Genomic DNA, 16368 nt, shown 5'->3' on the forward strand with positions numbered 1-16368 from the left:
TGCGAGGCGTGGGCGTGCCCATCACGCCTGCTTTACAGCCCAGGAAGCTGAGGTTCCCAGTGGCGGCGGCGCCTGTCCAGGGACGTGCAGAGGTTGAGAGGCTGCAGCCAGGACTCCGGCCCAGCCTGCGTCCCGCGTTCACGGCTGGGAAGAACCGGACGTGTGTTGATTGGGCAGGGTTGATGGGGGTGTGTGTGTCTGTGTGTTTCCTAACTCAGTTGAGCTAGGAATCTTCTAAGTTTAAGGGGGGCTGAAGGGGAGAGGAGGACCCGTTTCACGGAAGGGGAGGATGTGGTGGGGGAGGAATCTGCTCTGCCGCCCAGGGGCTCCTTTGTGGACAATGGTGCCCATCATGCCGCCCAGCAGCTGCCTCGGAGGGACGGCCTGTGCCAGGGCTACCGTGCACCCTTCCAGGGACCCTGTGGAGGAGGGTTGGGAGGGCTGGGCCCTGGCACGCAGCCCAGGCTACTTCCTCCCTCTTCCGCCCACCCCTCAGGGGTGGGCCCTACTTCCTGCTCAACCCTCCTGGCCCACCTGGTACCCTGGCAGGACAGGACAGCCACGGGGGTTCTGTGTGGCATCAGGTGTGACTTCAGAGCAGGGGAAATCCTTGGTCTGTTTCTGGGTGAGCTGAGCATCCCTGGGGTGGGCAGGGGAGAGCGTCATTCCACGCTGGGCCAGGTCCCTTCATCTGCCCATCTTCAGGTATCATGGGCTGAGGGCCGATGGCCTCTGAGGACTTCCTCCTTCCATACCTGGGGTGTTGGCATCTCTGGAGGAGGAAGGTCATGGGAGATCTCAGTAGAGGTGATAGAGAGCCTTGGGGTGAGTGAGAAGGTCTGTGAGAAGGCAGGACAGTCTCAGTAAGTTACGGTGTCTGAAAAGTCCTCAGAGACAGTCTTGTTGGCGGCGCCCTCCGCGTTCTGCAGATGGGGAGACTGAGGCCTTGAGGAGGGGAGAGAGGCTCTTGAGGTCCGCAGTGAGCTGCTGGCAGGACACTTCCCCTCGCGTCATCCTGCCTTCCTGTGTGGTAGCTGTTGATTAACCTTTTGGTCTCGCCGACCACTGGGGGTTTTCTTGAGGGCAGGGTGTGTGAGGGCAGATTTATTTCTGCTTCTGCAGCCCTGAGTACGGGGCCTGGCATGGAGTCGGTGCGGACTCGGCGTGCGTGTGGGGTGAGAGCAGAGGGCAGGGGAGAGGAGGAGAGAGGAGTGGAGAGCACCAGATGGGAGCAGGGGCTGGGTGGCAGGGCCGGGGCCGGGAGGAGCCTGGATCCTGGCTGGGAGCAGGGGCTGGGGGGCAGAGCCGGGGCCAGGAGGAGCCAGGAGCCAGGCTGGGAGCAGGGGCTGGGGGGCAGAGCCGGGGCCAGGAGGAGCCTGGAGCCAGGCTGGGAGCAGGGGCTAGGGGGCAGGACCCGGGCCGGGAGGAGCCTGGAGGCGAGTTCGACCCCCCAGGGGCCTAGTTTCTGAGGGCTGGAGGGCCCTAACCTGTCTGCTGCCTCCCACCCCCTGCTGACCTGCCGGCTTCCTCTCCCTGCAGGAAGCGTCCCCTGGGACCTGGAGAGCCCGCCCATGTGCCTGCCTGTGGGGCCGGGGCCCGTCCGCGCCCTGCTGAGCCTGGAGGAGGCCGTGTGGGCCAGCTGTGGGCCCCGGGTCACCGTCCTGGATGCCACCAGCTTGCAGACTCAGGTACTGGCCCTGCCTCACAGCTCGTGGCCCCAGGGGGCCGTCTCCAGGCACCCCCTCTGCTGACCCCTCTCACACCCTGCTGGGCGCTGCCCTGGGCTCCCGGGGGCGTCTCAGGGTCGTCAGGGTTTCCTGGGCCGCGCAGGGGGCCGGGATCCCCGCGGGGCCGCCCCCTACCCCCTCCTACACGCTCCCTCAGGGCTGCCGAGAGGGGAAGGGTCCCCCGAGGGCTCCCTGGGCAGTGGGTTCGCTCCTCGGTCGTGTCTGCTGCTTCCCGGGGAGGTGGGGCTGGGGTCCCTGTGCCCCCAGGGATAGCCCGGACCCGGCTGTGCTGAGGGAGCAGCTGGTGTGGATGCTGGCACTCGGGGCGCCGGGCTCTTCAGCCAGTGTGGACCCCACGGGGAAGGGGCACTCAGCCAGCACCGGGTCCTGCCTCGTCCCGCCGTGCGTGCTGCTGATCTTCGGCCGCTGCGATGTGGGCCGCGTCTGGGGGTCCTTCCCGGCTCAGCCTGGACCCTCTCCTGTCACTGACCAGCAACCATGCCCAGCCCCTTCGCCACAGCCCAAGCTCCACCCTGCATGGTGTTCTGGTGGCGACCCCTATTGCTTGATTTGCTTGGATTCCCAGCTTGGCCTCCAGGCCGGGGGGAGCCTGAGCCTGACCCTGCTGCGTGCCTTCCTGCCAGGACCATCTTTCCTCTCCCGCTTGGTCCTGCCTCAGCTTACTTAGCAGCCAGGCAGTCTGGGCTGGATCCTGCATGACAGGTCCTGGTTTGGCAGGTGGAGACCCTGAGCCCAGGGAGCTGAGGGTGAGCCCTGAGACCCGGGGTTGAACCTCAGGGTCCCTGTGCTAACTCACCGTCTCTGTCGAAGCTTGAGGTTCAGCCTTTGCATCCATACCTTCCTGGCTCAGCCTCCCGGTCCTGGGCCCTCATCTTCTGGGGCCCTGGGGCCTTGTCTGTGAGCCCACGTTTTCCTGCTCCTTCACCGGGGTCCCTTCGCCTCTGTGTGAGGTGATGCTCGGGAGCCCCAGTCCCGGCCAGGGAGGTGTTTGGTTAGCGCCCTTCAGGGCGCTGGAAAGGGAGGTGGGGTGGGTTCTGCCCGCAGCACCTTGGACAGCGGCGAGAGGCCGCGCTGTGGGCGAAACCAGAGGATTTGGGTGCGGAGCAGCTGTCAGGTTTTGAGAAGCGGGTGGGGGCTCACGGTGAAACCTGGCCTCCCCCCCCACCCCCGCTTAGGCTTGTGCCGTGGCACCAGGGACCTTTGACCTCACTGCTGGGGCGGGCTCTGGTGGGGGAGGCCAGGGAGGGGCCCACCGGGAGGACACTGTCGGCCCTTCTCTGCGTCTGGATTTCCTGGTCCTCCTTCTCCCTGGCAGATGGGTGGGCACGGGGGGCCCTGACCAGCTGCAGCCCAGACCCCCTTCCCAGCCCGGCCCTGTCACTGCCTTCAGGGGCCTCTCACCTCCTCGGCCTTCTGGGAGAAAGATGACCAAGGGAGGTGGCTCCCCGGGGCAGCCAGGGTCACTGACGGGCCTGGGTCTCAAGGCATTTGGGAGGAAGAAGGATGAATGCCCCCTGCATTCCCCCCAAGCAGACCCCTGCTGTCCCCTCGCCAGGGCCAGTGTCTTCCCGGATTTTTCCTGGGCTTGGGGACATGGCAGCCCACTCCAGTGTTCTTGCCTGGAGAATCCCAGGGATGGGGGAGACTGGTGGGCTGCAGTCCATGGGGTCGCACAGAGTCAGACACGACTAAAGCGACCCAGCAGCAGCAGCAGCAGCAGGGGCCGTACTCGGCAGTGGTGGATGGGCCTCGTTAGTGTCGTAACCGCCTAACTCGCCTCCTTCCTGCCGGGTGTGTGGTGTTTTGGGGAAGTCGAGCTGCTCCTTTGGAGTCGCTGGTGTTGGTGGGGGGTGTGTGTGCATCGCGGGTCTGCCATCCCCTTGCTCTGCTGGCTGGAAGGCCCCCTTCTGCCGACAGCCTTCCCAGGAGCTTGAGACAGATGGATGAAGGGAAAGACAGGGCCCAGGCCTGACCCTGCCCGCCCTCACCCGATCCCACCCCTCACCAGCGGCCGCACCGTCCTGCCCAGGCTTGCAGCCCAGCTCCGGCCCCACCGTCCCCAGGGTGGAGGGGCCACAAGGCTCCATCCAGCGCGAGGCTGCCATGATTTAAGATTAGTTTGGACCACCCACTCTTAGAAAGGGGATCAGTGTGGCCCTTGCCCTGCTCTGCACGCACGGGGGCGGGGTGGGCATCAGGCGGGCCCTGGGGAGGGGGAGGCAGGCCTGGTGGGGGGGAGGCGGAATGGAGGAAGGGGCGGCTGAGGAGGCCCCGCAGCAGGGCGCGAGGGGCCTGGAAATGGAAAAGTTTGTGTGGGTGCGGGTGGGCGGTTCGCCTTCAGCACATGCCATCCTCCGCACAGTAACGAGGAGACCGCCATGCATATTTAAAGAGCCTCGCTCCGCCACCGGCTTGGAGAAGAGGCGGCCGGCCCGCCTCTGCGCCGGGCTGTGGAACGGCTTTCTGGCTGCTGCTAGTGACCGCCAGACCCAGCCGGGGGCTCTGTGCACCCGGCCAGAGGACTGGCCTCCGGCTGGGCTGCTGTCCAGACTGCCCTGGTCCCCAGGGCTCAGGCACATCCTCACTGTGGGGCATGCCTCCGCTCAGAGGGCTGTTGTGCCAGGCCGTCTCCCGGGACCAGGAGCCCCCGGGGGACTGGAGGTCCTCCACGCCAGGGAGCCGGGGAAGTTCCTTGGCGGCCCCGGGTGTGGACGCCCGGCTCTGGCCGATGTGAAGACACGGGGGTTCATTTAGAACTGTGTCAGCACGAAGGTGCTTTCTGCAGTTTCTCCACCACCAGGAAGGGAAATAATAACCAACACACACTGAGTGCTTAGCGTGGACCCGGCCTGGGGTTAAGCGTTTTACACGTCTCAGCCCACTTCACCCTCAAACCATCCTGTGAGGTGAGTACTTTAATTATTCGTACTTTACCGATAAGTGATCAGAGGCCCGGAGAGGGTCAGTGATTGCCCAGAGTCACTCAGCCAGGAGGAGGCCGAGGTGGGATGGGAGCCCGGGCGTCCGCCTCTGAGTCTGCTCTGAAGTCCCGGGTTGGCCGCGGGGGCAGAGGGGCGGTCTCCGGGGCCACACCGTCCGCCACAGTCTCTGTCGTGTGTGAGTCTCGGGCAGTGTCATCCCTTTAAGTACCACTTTGGCCAAAAAGTTCATTTGGGTTTTTCTGTAACCTCTTAACCTCCACCAGTGTGTCTTCTGGGCTAAGGACATGCCCTGTTCATTTCCTGGCATCTGTCTGGCTCCCACAGCAGGTACTCTGAGTCAATGGTCCCGGAGGATGGATAGGAGGTGTCCTGCCTGGCAGGCCTTAGCGCAGAGAGAGGGCTGGAGGGGTGGGCTGGAGGGAGACCTCATCTCAGCTCTTCAGGAGCTCGGAGCAGGCCTGGGATGGTCAACGCCAGCCCAGGGAGGGCAGGCCCATGGGGGGCAGGCCCAGGATGGTCAACGCTGGTCCAGGGAGAGGAGGCCTGGGATGGTCAATGCCAGCCCAGGGAGGGCAGACCTGGGATGGTCAATGCTGGCCCAGGGAGGGCAGGCCCGTGGGGGCAGGCCCAGGCCCTGTGGGGGCCCAGGGGAGGAGAGAGGGCTTCCAGACCGGGGAGGAGGGGTGGGAGCAGGGGAGGTCTAGGCGGGGCAGGTGAGATGGAGATGGGGGCCTGGGGGCGGGGAGGGCCAGGCCGGCTGTGTGGGCGGGGCTCCTGGGAGTGGCCCTGGGCTGCTGTTCCATTAGGCCCGCTGGCCTCGCAGCTGCCCCGACCCTGCGGATTGCGTGGGGTGGCGCCCAGCCTGTCTGCATTGGCTGCTCGCCCCCAAACTGCTTGTTCAGCCCCTTGATCCCCGCGGAGGCTGTGGCGAGGCCTGTTAAATAATAATGTAGCTCACCAGGGCCTGTGTCAACACCGCATCCTCCGTGTTCATTATCTCGATTGCCACCTTCAAAGTCTAATCCAGTCGTCTGGAGTTCATTTTAACTGATCGCTGGAGGGGACGCGGGTCTGTGGGATGACTGTTGCATCTTAATTAAAAAAAAAAAAGAATCAGGACAGGAGGCCTGAAGCTTGTGGGGCGCTCTCCGCCCAGCCGGCGTGGTCGGGGCCCGGGGCAGGGCGGGGGTCTCCCTCACCTGAGGAAGATGGCGGTCATGTTGGGCGCAGGCGAAGGGGCTGAGCTGGGTGGGTTTCCTGCTGGGCCCCTTGTACCGAGGGGGATGCCCACTGGAAGGTGGGGTCTCTGGCCTCTGCTCCAGGCCCCGCTGGCCCCTCTGCCGCCCTCTGAACGTGCCAGGCCCCCTCCCCATGCAGGCAGAGGCCTCCGCTCTTGCCCTGCCTGGAGCAGGAATGCTGTGCCCGTGGGCTGTCCCTCGGGCGGCTCCTTCCCGTCCCCCAGCCTCGGCTCGGCGGCCAGCTCCTCGGTGGGCCCTGCCCGACCTCCACCCCGGCCGGGGTCTGCACACGTCAGCGGCTTCGCTGTCCCCAGAGGACTGGTCACTGTCTGCAGTTGTATTCCAGATGGCTGTTGTCTCTCTGCACCCACCCGGCCGTAAAGAGATGAGAGCAGGGAGGGGCCTGGTCTTTTTTTTGTTTTGTTGGCAGGATCTTAGTTCCCTGACCAGGGATCGAACCCAGGCCTGCTGCACTAGGAGTGCAGAGTCCTTCCTAGGCAATGGCCCGGGGGACGGCCCACGGCCTGTCTTGTCCAGCAGAGCTTTCCAGGGCCGTGTGCGCGCCAGCCTCTCGGTCAGTGCTGCTGGGCGCTTGCAAAACCGCCCCCCAACCCAGGGCTGGTCAGCAGGGCAGCTGCCCACTGCTTTACATGTTCTTTTGGGGCCAAATGTTGAAAATCTGGGTGGGAGGCAGCTTGGGGCTCTGGGGCCAGCTGGGAAAGCGGCCCAGGAGGAGTTGGCCTCGGAGGCCGCAGATCAGGGAGGGAGGTCGCAGTGGAAGAGGCGGGAAGGGGCCCAGGGAAGGGACGGGGCAGAGGGTCTGGAGGCGGGGCAGGGGCGGGTCCCGCTCAACAGCGGCCACCAGCGCAGGGCAGAGGGGCTCGGCAGTGGCACGGCTGTGCCCCCCCGGCCTGCCCCCTGCCAGCCTTGGCTGCTCCCCTTCTTCCCAGTCCCTCCTGGGTGCCATTGCAGCAAAACAGGCCTGGGGTCGAGGCTCCCCCGGCCCTGCCGGGAAAGTGCCGGAACGCAGGGCGCCCGGTTGGGCCCCGGGCCTGGCTCCCACCCCATAGGGCTCTCGTGAGAATTGATGGGGGCAGCCGTCTCCCATTAGTCTCCGACCCCACCGCCCCCCAGAAGCTTGTCTGGACCGCCTCCTCCCCCCATTTCGTGGGCACTGGGTCACACCTCGTGACCTGCAGCTGCAGCACCAGCGGCGGGCCCCTCTGCTCCACAGCGCCTGACTTTTGGGGGACGGTTAGTGGGAGCTTAACCGGATGGCGACCCCGTGGGAAGGACCACGTCTGGTGGGCTCCCACAGCCCCCACCATGTTCCTGGGGCTGGGAGCAGGCTGATGCATGCTCTGTGAAGGGTTGTGAAGACAGCAGGCATTTCTTTTCCTTTCCTTTTTTTTTTTTTTTTTACTTTTTCTGGCCTTGCCACGTGGCCTGTGGGATCTTCCCCAGCGGGGTTGAACCTGCGCCCCCTGCATCGGAAGCACAGGGTCTGAGCCACTGGATGCCAGGGAGCCCAGGCAGAGGGCGTCTCGCTCAGGGAGGTGCGCTCCGTCTGGGGCGGGTCAGCGGCCAGCTGCAGAGCTCCACGCTGGCCGCGGAAGGCGCTTCCCCACGGGCGTGCTGTTGGCACTCCGGCCTCCGGGGGCCCAGCGCTGCCTGTCCGTCTGCCTCCCCGGCACCTGATACCAAGGCGCGCCAGCAAAGAAACTCCTCTGCTTCCTGGGCACCGGCGCCCACCAGACCTCCCCTGCGCATCCCCACACCCACCGCCTTCCCCACCCTGGTTTTCACGTTTAATGCCCAAACTCAGTTTGCATGTATTAGCTGTTGTAAATCTATCATAACAGTGTGACGCGGCATGAATAATGCATCGCTGGGCTGTATTAGTTTTCTGTCTCCTATCTTATTTATGACATGAAACGGGTGGGAATTTGCAAAAGCGAAATTCAGGCGCAGGGTTTTTTGGGTAATGGTATGCAAATCGGCGTGAGGGGCGGAAGGATTCACTAAGCCCGCGGGTGTCCAGGGGCCTCCGAGGCCCGGAGCCCTGGTGTTCTGGCCGCTCAGGCTTTTGGGTCCGGGGTCCTGTTACTCTATGGAGTTGTCTCAATTCAGCAGTTTTAATTATTATTTTTTTTAATGTGTCTGTCATCGTTTATCGTTGTCATCCTGTTCTTTTTGCTTTAATTAAAAGTTGGCAGGTGAAACTTGAGAAATTGATTTTCTAAAGGTTGCCCTCCAAAGGAGTGTGAGTGTTTTCTAGCAGCACGAAGGACTGAGGTTAGATGCTCAGAGGGACTTCCTCTTAGGCCGCTTCTGGAGGACGGAGTGTGGGCCTGGGCCTGGGGCTTCCTTCCTAGGAGGGTGCCGAGGGGTCGAAAGGGGCTCCCGGCCGTGGTTGCGGCCTCTGCCCTCAGGTCTGGGGCTGTGGGGACCCACCTCGAGGGTGCCGGGCGGGGCTCGGGGGGCTTAGGGCCGGGGCCTAGCTCCCCTTCTTCTCACCGAGACTGCAGGGCTGTCTCCTAACAGTCGGTCTCCCCTTCTCCTGAAAGATGTGGGTTGAGGGAAGGATTTCATGGTTTAAAAAAAAGTAGTTTGACGCCCTTGGCCGAGGGAACAGGTTCCAGGAATCCATGGAGGGAGAAAGGGGAGACGGTGCAGGGAAGGCAGGGTGGGGCGGGGTGATGGTGGGAGTACAGCCTGGGGGCTGAGGCGGGAGGCAGGGGATGGCAGTGGCTGGAGGGCGGTTCTCTGCCCCCCGAGCCCTGTCCCCCCGCGTCTCTGGCTGTCCCCTTGCACGTAGCTCTTCCGCGTCCCCCACCCCCCGAGGTTATTCTCCCCCCGAGCCCTGCTGCAGAATTAGGGGAGGAGACACCATAGGAGCTGTTGTCCAATGCCCTGGGATTTGGTGAAGACACAGCACGCCATCGATGGAGCCACGGGATGCCAGGCCTTGGGCTGGGCCTCAGCACAGTGGAGACTGGACGCTCGGGCAGGAGGGATCACACGGGGAGAGGCTTGGGCTGGTGCCCAGTGTTGAGGGTGAACACGGTCGGTCACATGATGGCCTTAGCAAGCCTGGCTGCAGGGCTGGGGGAGGATCTGCCCAGTGGGAACCTCGAGAGGCATTGCCTGCTGCCCCTGCTGTGGTCTGAGTGGGCTTAGACGGTGGGTCCGTGTGGGTTCAGGAGCCGGTCTGGCTGGTTCCAGTCCCTGGCTCCACTACCAATTGCCTCGGTTTCCCCATCTCTAAAATGGGGAGAAAATTACAGAACCTGCCTCAGGACTCAGCACTGAGATGCACATTGCACGTAAAACTCCCAAGTCCTGCCCGGTGAGGAGTCGGCCTTCGTTTTGTGGTGAATGCAGGACCTCCTCAGGGTCACAGGGACCCCCCAGGAGGTGGCAGCCCACGCCCTCCTCCAGGGGATCTTCCTGACCTGAGGATGGAACCCATGTCTGCTGCACTTTGCTGCATTGCGGGCGGACTCTCCACCCACCGAGCCACCCGGGAAGCCCTGGTCCCCTTGCCCCCCGCATCCAGCCCGCCGGCACGGGTCCCGGCTTCGCCTCGGTCAGCGTGCATCCTGATGTCTCAGGGGACCCCTGCATCCAAGGTGTTGATCTGCATGTGGTCTGAGGCACGGCCCTTCCCGGGGCCTCACCCCGCGTGGGAGGGCGGGACGCTGCCTGGCAGGGCCCGCTCACCTTCTGTACTGAGCCCAGGGGCCCTGGGGTCCAGGCTGTCCTGAGCAGGGGCCCGTGGGTTGAGCAGGTGCCGTGGGTGCTGAGTGCAGGCCTGTGAAGGGGGGGCCTGGACTAGCGCCGTGTGGACTGGCTTGGGCAGGACGGGCGGGTGCAGTGCCATCCGTCCCTCGGGGCTGGGCCTCCATGGTGGACCTTTCTGGAATGGAGCTTCCTCACGCCTCGCCCTGCTCCGGCCTGACCACCCCGGCTCCCTCTGCCCTGGCGGCTCCAGCCTCCACGCCTGCTCCGGGCTCCAGCAGCGGCCCCACCCTTTTGGACCGGCCCCCTGGTGGAGCTGTGATGAGGGGGTCCCAGGGTGAACGGCACCCCTCTCCCGTGGGTTAAGGCTGATGGAGACTCACCCAGAGGCTGGCCCGGCTCTTAGTGAGGAGGAGCCCGTGGAACCTTTGCGGTGGTCCTCCGATTGAGCCCGCTCAGTCGCGTCCCGCTCTTTGCGACCCTGTGGTCCCCTCACTGCCCCCCTTCTCAGTGTGAGGAGAGGGGAGACAGGCAGGAGACAGTGAAGAGACATGCTCTGGCCGCGCGACATCCCAGCAGAGGTGAGTCGGGCGTGTGCTCAGCCCCGCGCTTCCAGGACGTCGCTGCCCCTCTGAGTCCTGGTTTGGTCTCCCCGCCGACAGAGGCTCTGCCGTCCCCCCTCCGCTCGGGCGGCGAGGGCGCCCAGGCGCAGCAGGTGCCAGCTGCCCGAGCCGTCTTCTGCTCGGTCTTCACCTGGTCCCCGGCTCCCTCCTCCGCCTCCGCGCTTCGGCTGGCTTCTACAATTGAAGGGAACAGAAGGACATTAAATAGGACTAATGAGGAGCGTGCCTGCAGCCCGGGCTCTGAGGCATCTTCCAGCCGCACGGGGGATTTCAGTTTGTGTTAGTGGTTCTCGCGTTGTTTGTTTTTGTCCATCGTCGTCGTTTATTTTCTGGTTCTCGCTGTGATTTATCCGGGATGTTGACGTTGAGTTCTGTTTATAGAGACAGAACGTGTACTGCGGTAGCGGGACAGCCTCCCTGCTGGGGGCGCTCCCTGTGGGTCTCGCTCTGGGTGTGGCCGCGGTGCCAAAGGGAGTCTGCACCCACCTCCTTATGTGCTTAGTGACAAAGGCACCTCTGTTGCAGGAATTTTTAACTGTGGAGGGGTGAGTGGTTTACAGACACTTGAGAGATGTTGGTAAAAACTATTGATCATCTTTCTAGAAAAATGTACCACGCACACCAAATCTTTGCCCAGTCCATTCGAAAATGGCTTGTTGAAGACCGGTTTGGGACTGGCTGTCGGTCTGGGGCAGGGACGTCGCCCATCACTCTGTCCCTTCTAGGTTCCGGGGTGGCCCTGAGCCAGGAGACCCCGCACTTGTTGAAGTCTCTTGTTAGACAGGAATGGCCTCGTCCCCACGTTACAGATGGGTAAACTGAGACCCAGAGGCTTTAATGGACTTGCTGGTAAAAGGCAGAGGTGCAGGCACGCCTTAAGCCTCCCTCCCGGCACAGGATCCCTTGGTCTTGACCAGGTCAGATTCTGGAGGCAGAGTGTTAAGCTTTGGACGGAGCCCTCCAGAGGTGTCTGTCCGTGGAGGTCAGGTGTATGCTGTGGAGTCCTGTAAATGGGTGACCAACGGTCCCATTTTGTCCAGACAAGGAGTTGGACTCCCAGTGCTACAGCCAGGGCCTGTCTGGGCGTACCGGGGTGAGTGGCACCCTGTGTCGGAATCCTGGCTTTCCCCCCGAATTTTCCAAACACTGCACCTCTGTGGACCGCACTCAGCCTCTTAGTTTGTTTATTTCAGCTGTGAAATGTTGGTAAGAATAAGGCAGATAAGGGAAGGGTATTGTGTGTTAATTGCTTTTAAAAGACCACCTCTGGCCGCTCGGCTCAGCGGCTCCAAATGTGACCTCTGGTCTCAACCCCGGGCTGTCCCCTGCCTGGCAGAGTTGACCCCACAGCTTTCTCAGAGCCTCAGACCTGCCTGTTAGGAGAGGGTGGAGGGTGACGCCCTCCGCCCAGCTTGCAGGGGCACCGAGCCCCCCAGGCGGAGGCGAGGTGGGGAGGTGCTGGTGGGCGCTCCGTGGGTGGGTTCTGGGCCCATGACTGGACCTCCCAGGTGAGTGGGGACCAGGAAGCAAGGGCCCCTTCAGCCCCCGCCCTGCGGGGCACTCGGCAGGAGGGTGTCGGGGGCGGCCCCACGCCCCCGCCCTGCCCCTGCCTGGCGGATCTCCTGGGCTCACCCTGTCCCGTCCTGGGTTCTTTCCTTCTTCTTCCATGAAGACCTCCGGGAAGATGAAGTGCCCCACAGGGCGTGGACAGTTGGCGCTCAGCAGGCCGTAGCTTTGCCGGCCTCCTGCTTTTCCTCTGCAGCTCCCAGCCCCCAGAGCCCCCAGCCCCCTTTCTGGCTCCGTGGCATGATCTCAGCCCTAACGACTTGGAGGGCTGAGCTGCTCACCCTGGGAATTTATGGAAATAGGCCCAGACGCGTCACCTGGAGGCACGTAAATCGTGCAGGATGCAGCTGGGCTGGGTCAGCCCTGTCTGGGACGGGATCGCTCACCTGAGACCCTCCGAGCAGTGGTCTGCAGCAGCTGCAGGGAGAGGCCGAGGGGCCCGGCCCTGTGGGCAGCCGCGGGACCCCGGCTCCGTCCCCACTGCCTGCCCACTCCTGCCCGCAGCCCTGTGCTTTGGGCCCTCACGGCCCATCGGCCGTGTCCCGTGAACCACCCGGCACCCAAGGCAGGTTCTCCCAGCTCTGTGACGATCGAGAGAGGAGACCCAGTTACCCCGTGGAGACGGGCTGGAACCACGAGGCAGCCCCGGGCCCTCCCCTACAGCGGCCAGCCTTTTTTTTTTTAATAACTCCTCCTACCCCCACACAACTTTAATTTTTCAATTTTTATCGGAGGATAATTGTTTTACAATATCATGCTGATTCCTGCCACACAGCAACACGAATCAGCCTCAGTCTGGAAGCTCCCCAGCCCCACACCACCCCATCCCTCCAGGTGGCCCCAGCCCTGGGCTCAGCGCGCTGGCCGTCTCGTTTGCATGTGGGAGTGTGTGTGTGCACCTCCACCCGCTTCACCCTCTCCCTTCACCGCTGCGTCCTCTGCTGCCCCGCAAATAGTTCCATCGGTAGCGTCTTTCTAGATTCCACATGCACCTGTTAATATACGACATTTGTCTTTCTCGTTCTGACTTACTTCACTCTGTACCATAGGCTCTGACGCATGTACCCCGTATCATACATAAACACACACCCATTTGGGACTAATTCATTTAGAAGCCAGCGGCAGATGTCTTTACCTGTCACACTAAATGCTTCAGCAGAGCCCTCTGACCGAACTTCAAAAGCATTATCGTGCCCGGGAACGTCGCGTGGGTCTACTGCCCAGGGACCCGTTTTCCCAGTCTGTCCCCAAAGCACCTTTCAGGGCCACCGCGCCTCGCCACCTCCAGCACCCGGCTGGGAATCCCACGTTGCACCTGATGGTCGTCGTTCTTTTGTCTCCTTTTATTTTTTAAATAACTTTATGTGTTTATTTACTTTTGGCTGCACTGGGTCTTCGTGGCCGTGCGTGGGCTTTTCTCTCGTTGTGGGAGCGGGGGCTGCTGTTTGTGGCGGCACGGGCGTCTCATCGGGGCGGCGGCTCTGGGCACGTGGGCTCGGTAGTTGGGGCTCTCGGGCTTAGTTGGTCTGTAGCATGTGGGGCCTTCCCGAATCAAGGATTGAACCTGTCTCCTGCCTCGGCGGGCGCATTCTTCACCCCTGAGCCCCCAGGGAAGCCCTCATCTCCTTTTAATCTAGGAGAACTCCCCTCCTTTTCCGGTGTGTGTGGTCTCCGCGAGAGTGACTTTTTTGAGAAGTCCAAGCCCGTGTCTGGTCCAAGGTCCCACCAGCTGGAGTTGCCCCACCGTTCCATCCTGATGAGGTGGGAGCGTCTGGCCAGGTTCTCTGCAGGGAAGCAGGGCTTTCCCGTCACGCTGCTGGGAGGCGGGAGGGTGTCGGCTGGTCCCATCGTTGGTCGCTTGGTTGAGGTGGGCCCTGCCAGGTGTCCCTGTCATCAAGGTACCAGCTTCTCTTTGTAATTACTGTGGGCAGTTCTTGCAAAAACGGGAGAATACTCTGTTCCTCAGCGAATTTTCACTGCAAACTTTTATTTAAAGAGGATTGTCCTTCACGGCCACATAACTACCCTCCTTGACTACCACTTCAAACGCATGGATTACTTTTAAGGCCTGGCGAGCTATCATCCAGGGCCACTGCTACTAGTTTTGATGCTCACATGGTCTCAGACTCGGCCATAAGGCGCCCCTTGTGCTGGCTCCTGGCTCCTTTGGATGCCCCCCATCACTCTTTGGTTGCCCCCTTGCTTTCTGCCTCTGAGGACGCTCTGCGCTCACCTGGCATTTCCCCTGCCCCAGTCACCATTTCTCCAGGGCTCCCTGCCTGTTTCCCTTTCACGTGGGATGGTATTTAGAAACCAAGGAGGAGTGTGCTCACTGCCGTTGGGGTGCACAGGGCCAGGGGAAAAAAAAAATCTCAAGTTCATACTGATACCTCTAACTCAATCCAAGGTCGCAGAGCTCTCCTGTCGCCTCTCAGGCTACGCTTGACTCTTGCTGTTTACCCCCCGCCCCCCTCCCCGTGTTGCTTAGTGGAGTCCAGCTCTTTGCAGCCCCATGGACTGTAGCCTGCCAGGCTCCTCTGTCCATGGGATTCTCCAGGCAAGAAAGCTGGAGTGGGTTGCCTTTCTCCTTCAGGGGATCTTCCCGACCCAGGGATCTAAGGCTCATCTCTTGCCTCTCCTGTGCTGGCAGGCAGACTCTTTGCCACTGCCGCCAGCTGGGCAGCTCCGCCGCCGACCCTGGCTCCTAATAATAGCGTGTGCCTCAGCCATGCAATGTGGTTTCAGGGTCGCTGTGCCTGTTCCAGCACCACCACCACCCAGCCTGCTCAGCAGAGTTCAGGGTTTCTTCGTGGATCTTCTTGTCCTTAAACACGGACCGAGGCTGTGTAGTCAGAGGGCAGGTTCCCAATCTGCTTGAATGGATTCTTGTCTATGCGGGTGTGACCATGTGCCAGTAAAACTAGATTCAGCAAGACAGGTGTCAGGCTGGTAGAGCCGGAGGGCCACTGTGTGCAGGCTTGTGGTCCAGACTCGCATGCTAACAGAGCAGCTCCCGGTGCCAGGGAGGCACCAGTAAACGCCTGGAACGTGGGGGCCCCGTGGGCAGGAAGCACTGGGCCTCCTGGGCCCAGAGGAGGGGCATGGCTGGGCTGGTGGTGCCAGTGCGCAGGGCACCTTCTTCAGGGACAAGGCGGGTAGAGGCCTCTTAGACGGTAAGGTAGCGCCCCACTTCTGCCCGCCCCAGACTGGCCAGAAATTAGAGGAGGGGTCCAGAGCTGAGAAGGGGGAGCCATGGCCTGGACTCGGGGTGCCAGGTGGGTAGCGTTTCATCCAGCCTTGATGGATGGCCTGGCTGCCTCCCGGGAAAGGATTTCTGAGCCCCTGTCTCCAAACACACCATGTTTGGGAAACAAAATGAGGTGTGTGCCTCTCAGCACTGAGCCCCTGCCACCCAGGGGTGCTGCACTCAAGCGCCCTCAGCCCCCTGGGGACCCACGGTGCCAGGGTGCCACCCATCCCTGCCCCATATGCCCAGGAGGCCCAGCCAGGGCACCCAGACCCAGCTTCCCCCAGCAGGCTGCTGGTGAGGGGAGGGGTGCTGGGCGGCGCAGAGGTGACTGAGGAGTGAGGGGGGGGCTGGGGCTGCCGCTGCTCATGCCCATCCCTGCCCCGCACCCTGCCCCTGCCATGCCTCACCATTGGACTTGGCAGGTTTGCACAGGCCTCAGGCAAAGCCCTTTGGGCCTGGAGACAGACGTGTTACGCCTCTGGAGAAATGAGCCTGGATTTCCACTGCTGACTTCTCTTTTAATTAGATTCCGACAGCAGCGTTCAGGGCTGGCTGGCTGCAAAGTCAGGGGCAGCTTTCCGTGGGCCCAGGTCTCTCTGCACTTGCAGTGCAGTCTGGCTTTTTAGGAGTCAGGAAATGCTTCTGACCTCCCTTCAGGAGCCAGGCAGGAGTCTCATACGCGTGTGAGCACGCACCCACCTTCCTGTTGGTGTCTGTGTGTGCATCCGTGTGTAAGTGTGTGTGTGCCGGTTTTTGGAGAAGTCTGCAGACAAAGCCTGCTGGGGGCCCCTTCCATCCAGCTGCCCTGTCCCTTCACCCTGTACCTTCTCTAGGTGGCACTGTGGATCTGGCTGCAGAGTCTCACCTGCGATGGGGCTGCTGGTGCCTCGGCTGGCGGAGGGGGTGTCCTGCTGGAACCCTGTGCTCTGCCTGGGTCTGGGCCTTCAGGAAAGCTGAGTGCAGGCTGCTGCAGGAAGATAACCCCCCACCCCACCAAAAGGGGTTCTTTCTTTGAAGAAGAGCTCCTCTAGAGAAAGGAGCTTCCGGCCAGCGCTGCCGGGGCTGAGTGAGAGGCCAGAGACATGGACGTTCCCCTCCTTGCCCTGCACTGCATGGACGGAGCCGGATTTTTGGAGGCTGTGGGGGGCTGGGCGTCCCCCTCCATCCCAGGGGCTCCTTGGCTGAGCCTCCAGCCCCGGGGCCTTCTCTGGGGCTGGGGAGGGGTGCTGAGGAAGGAGGAGCAGAAAAACACCCCCACAG

At 62.5% G+C, this 16368-nt stretch overlaps 1 protein-coding gene across 1 annotated transcript in view; it reads left to right on the forward strand.

The window, feature by feature from the left end:
- The window catches only part of ARHGEF10L (Rho guanine nucleotide exchange factor (GEF) 10-like), a 161886-nt gene that overhangs the window by 132052 nt on the left and 13466 nt on the right, over nucleotides 1–16368 (forward strand). The window contains 1 exon segment of the mRNA XM_010830219.1: nucleotides 1540–1688. Within this exon segment, the coding sequence (XP_010828521.1) occupies nucleotides 1540–1688 (149 nt within the window).

This window comes from Bison bison, unplaced genomic scaffold (assembly GCF_000754665.1).
Source record: "Bison bison bison isolate TAMUID 2011002044 unplaced genomic scaffold, Bison_UMD1.0 scf7180017864516, whole genome shotgun sequence".
Taxonomy (NCBI): domain Eukaryota; kingdom Metazoa; phylum Chordata; class Mammalia; order Artiodactyla; family Bovidae; genus Bison; species Bison bison.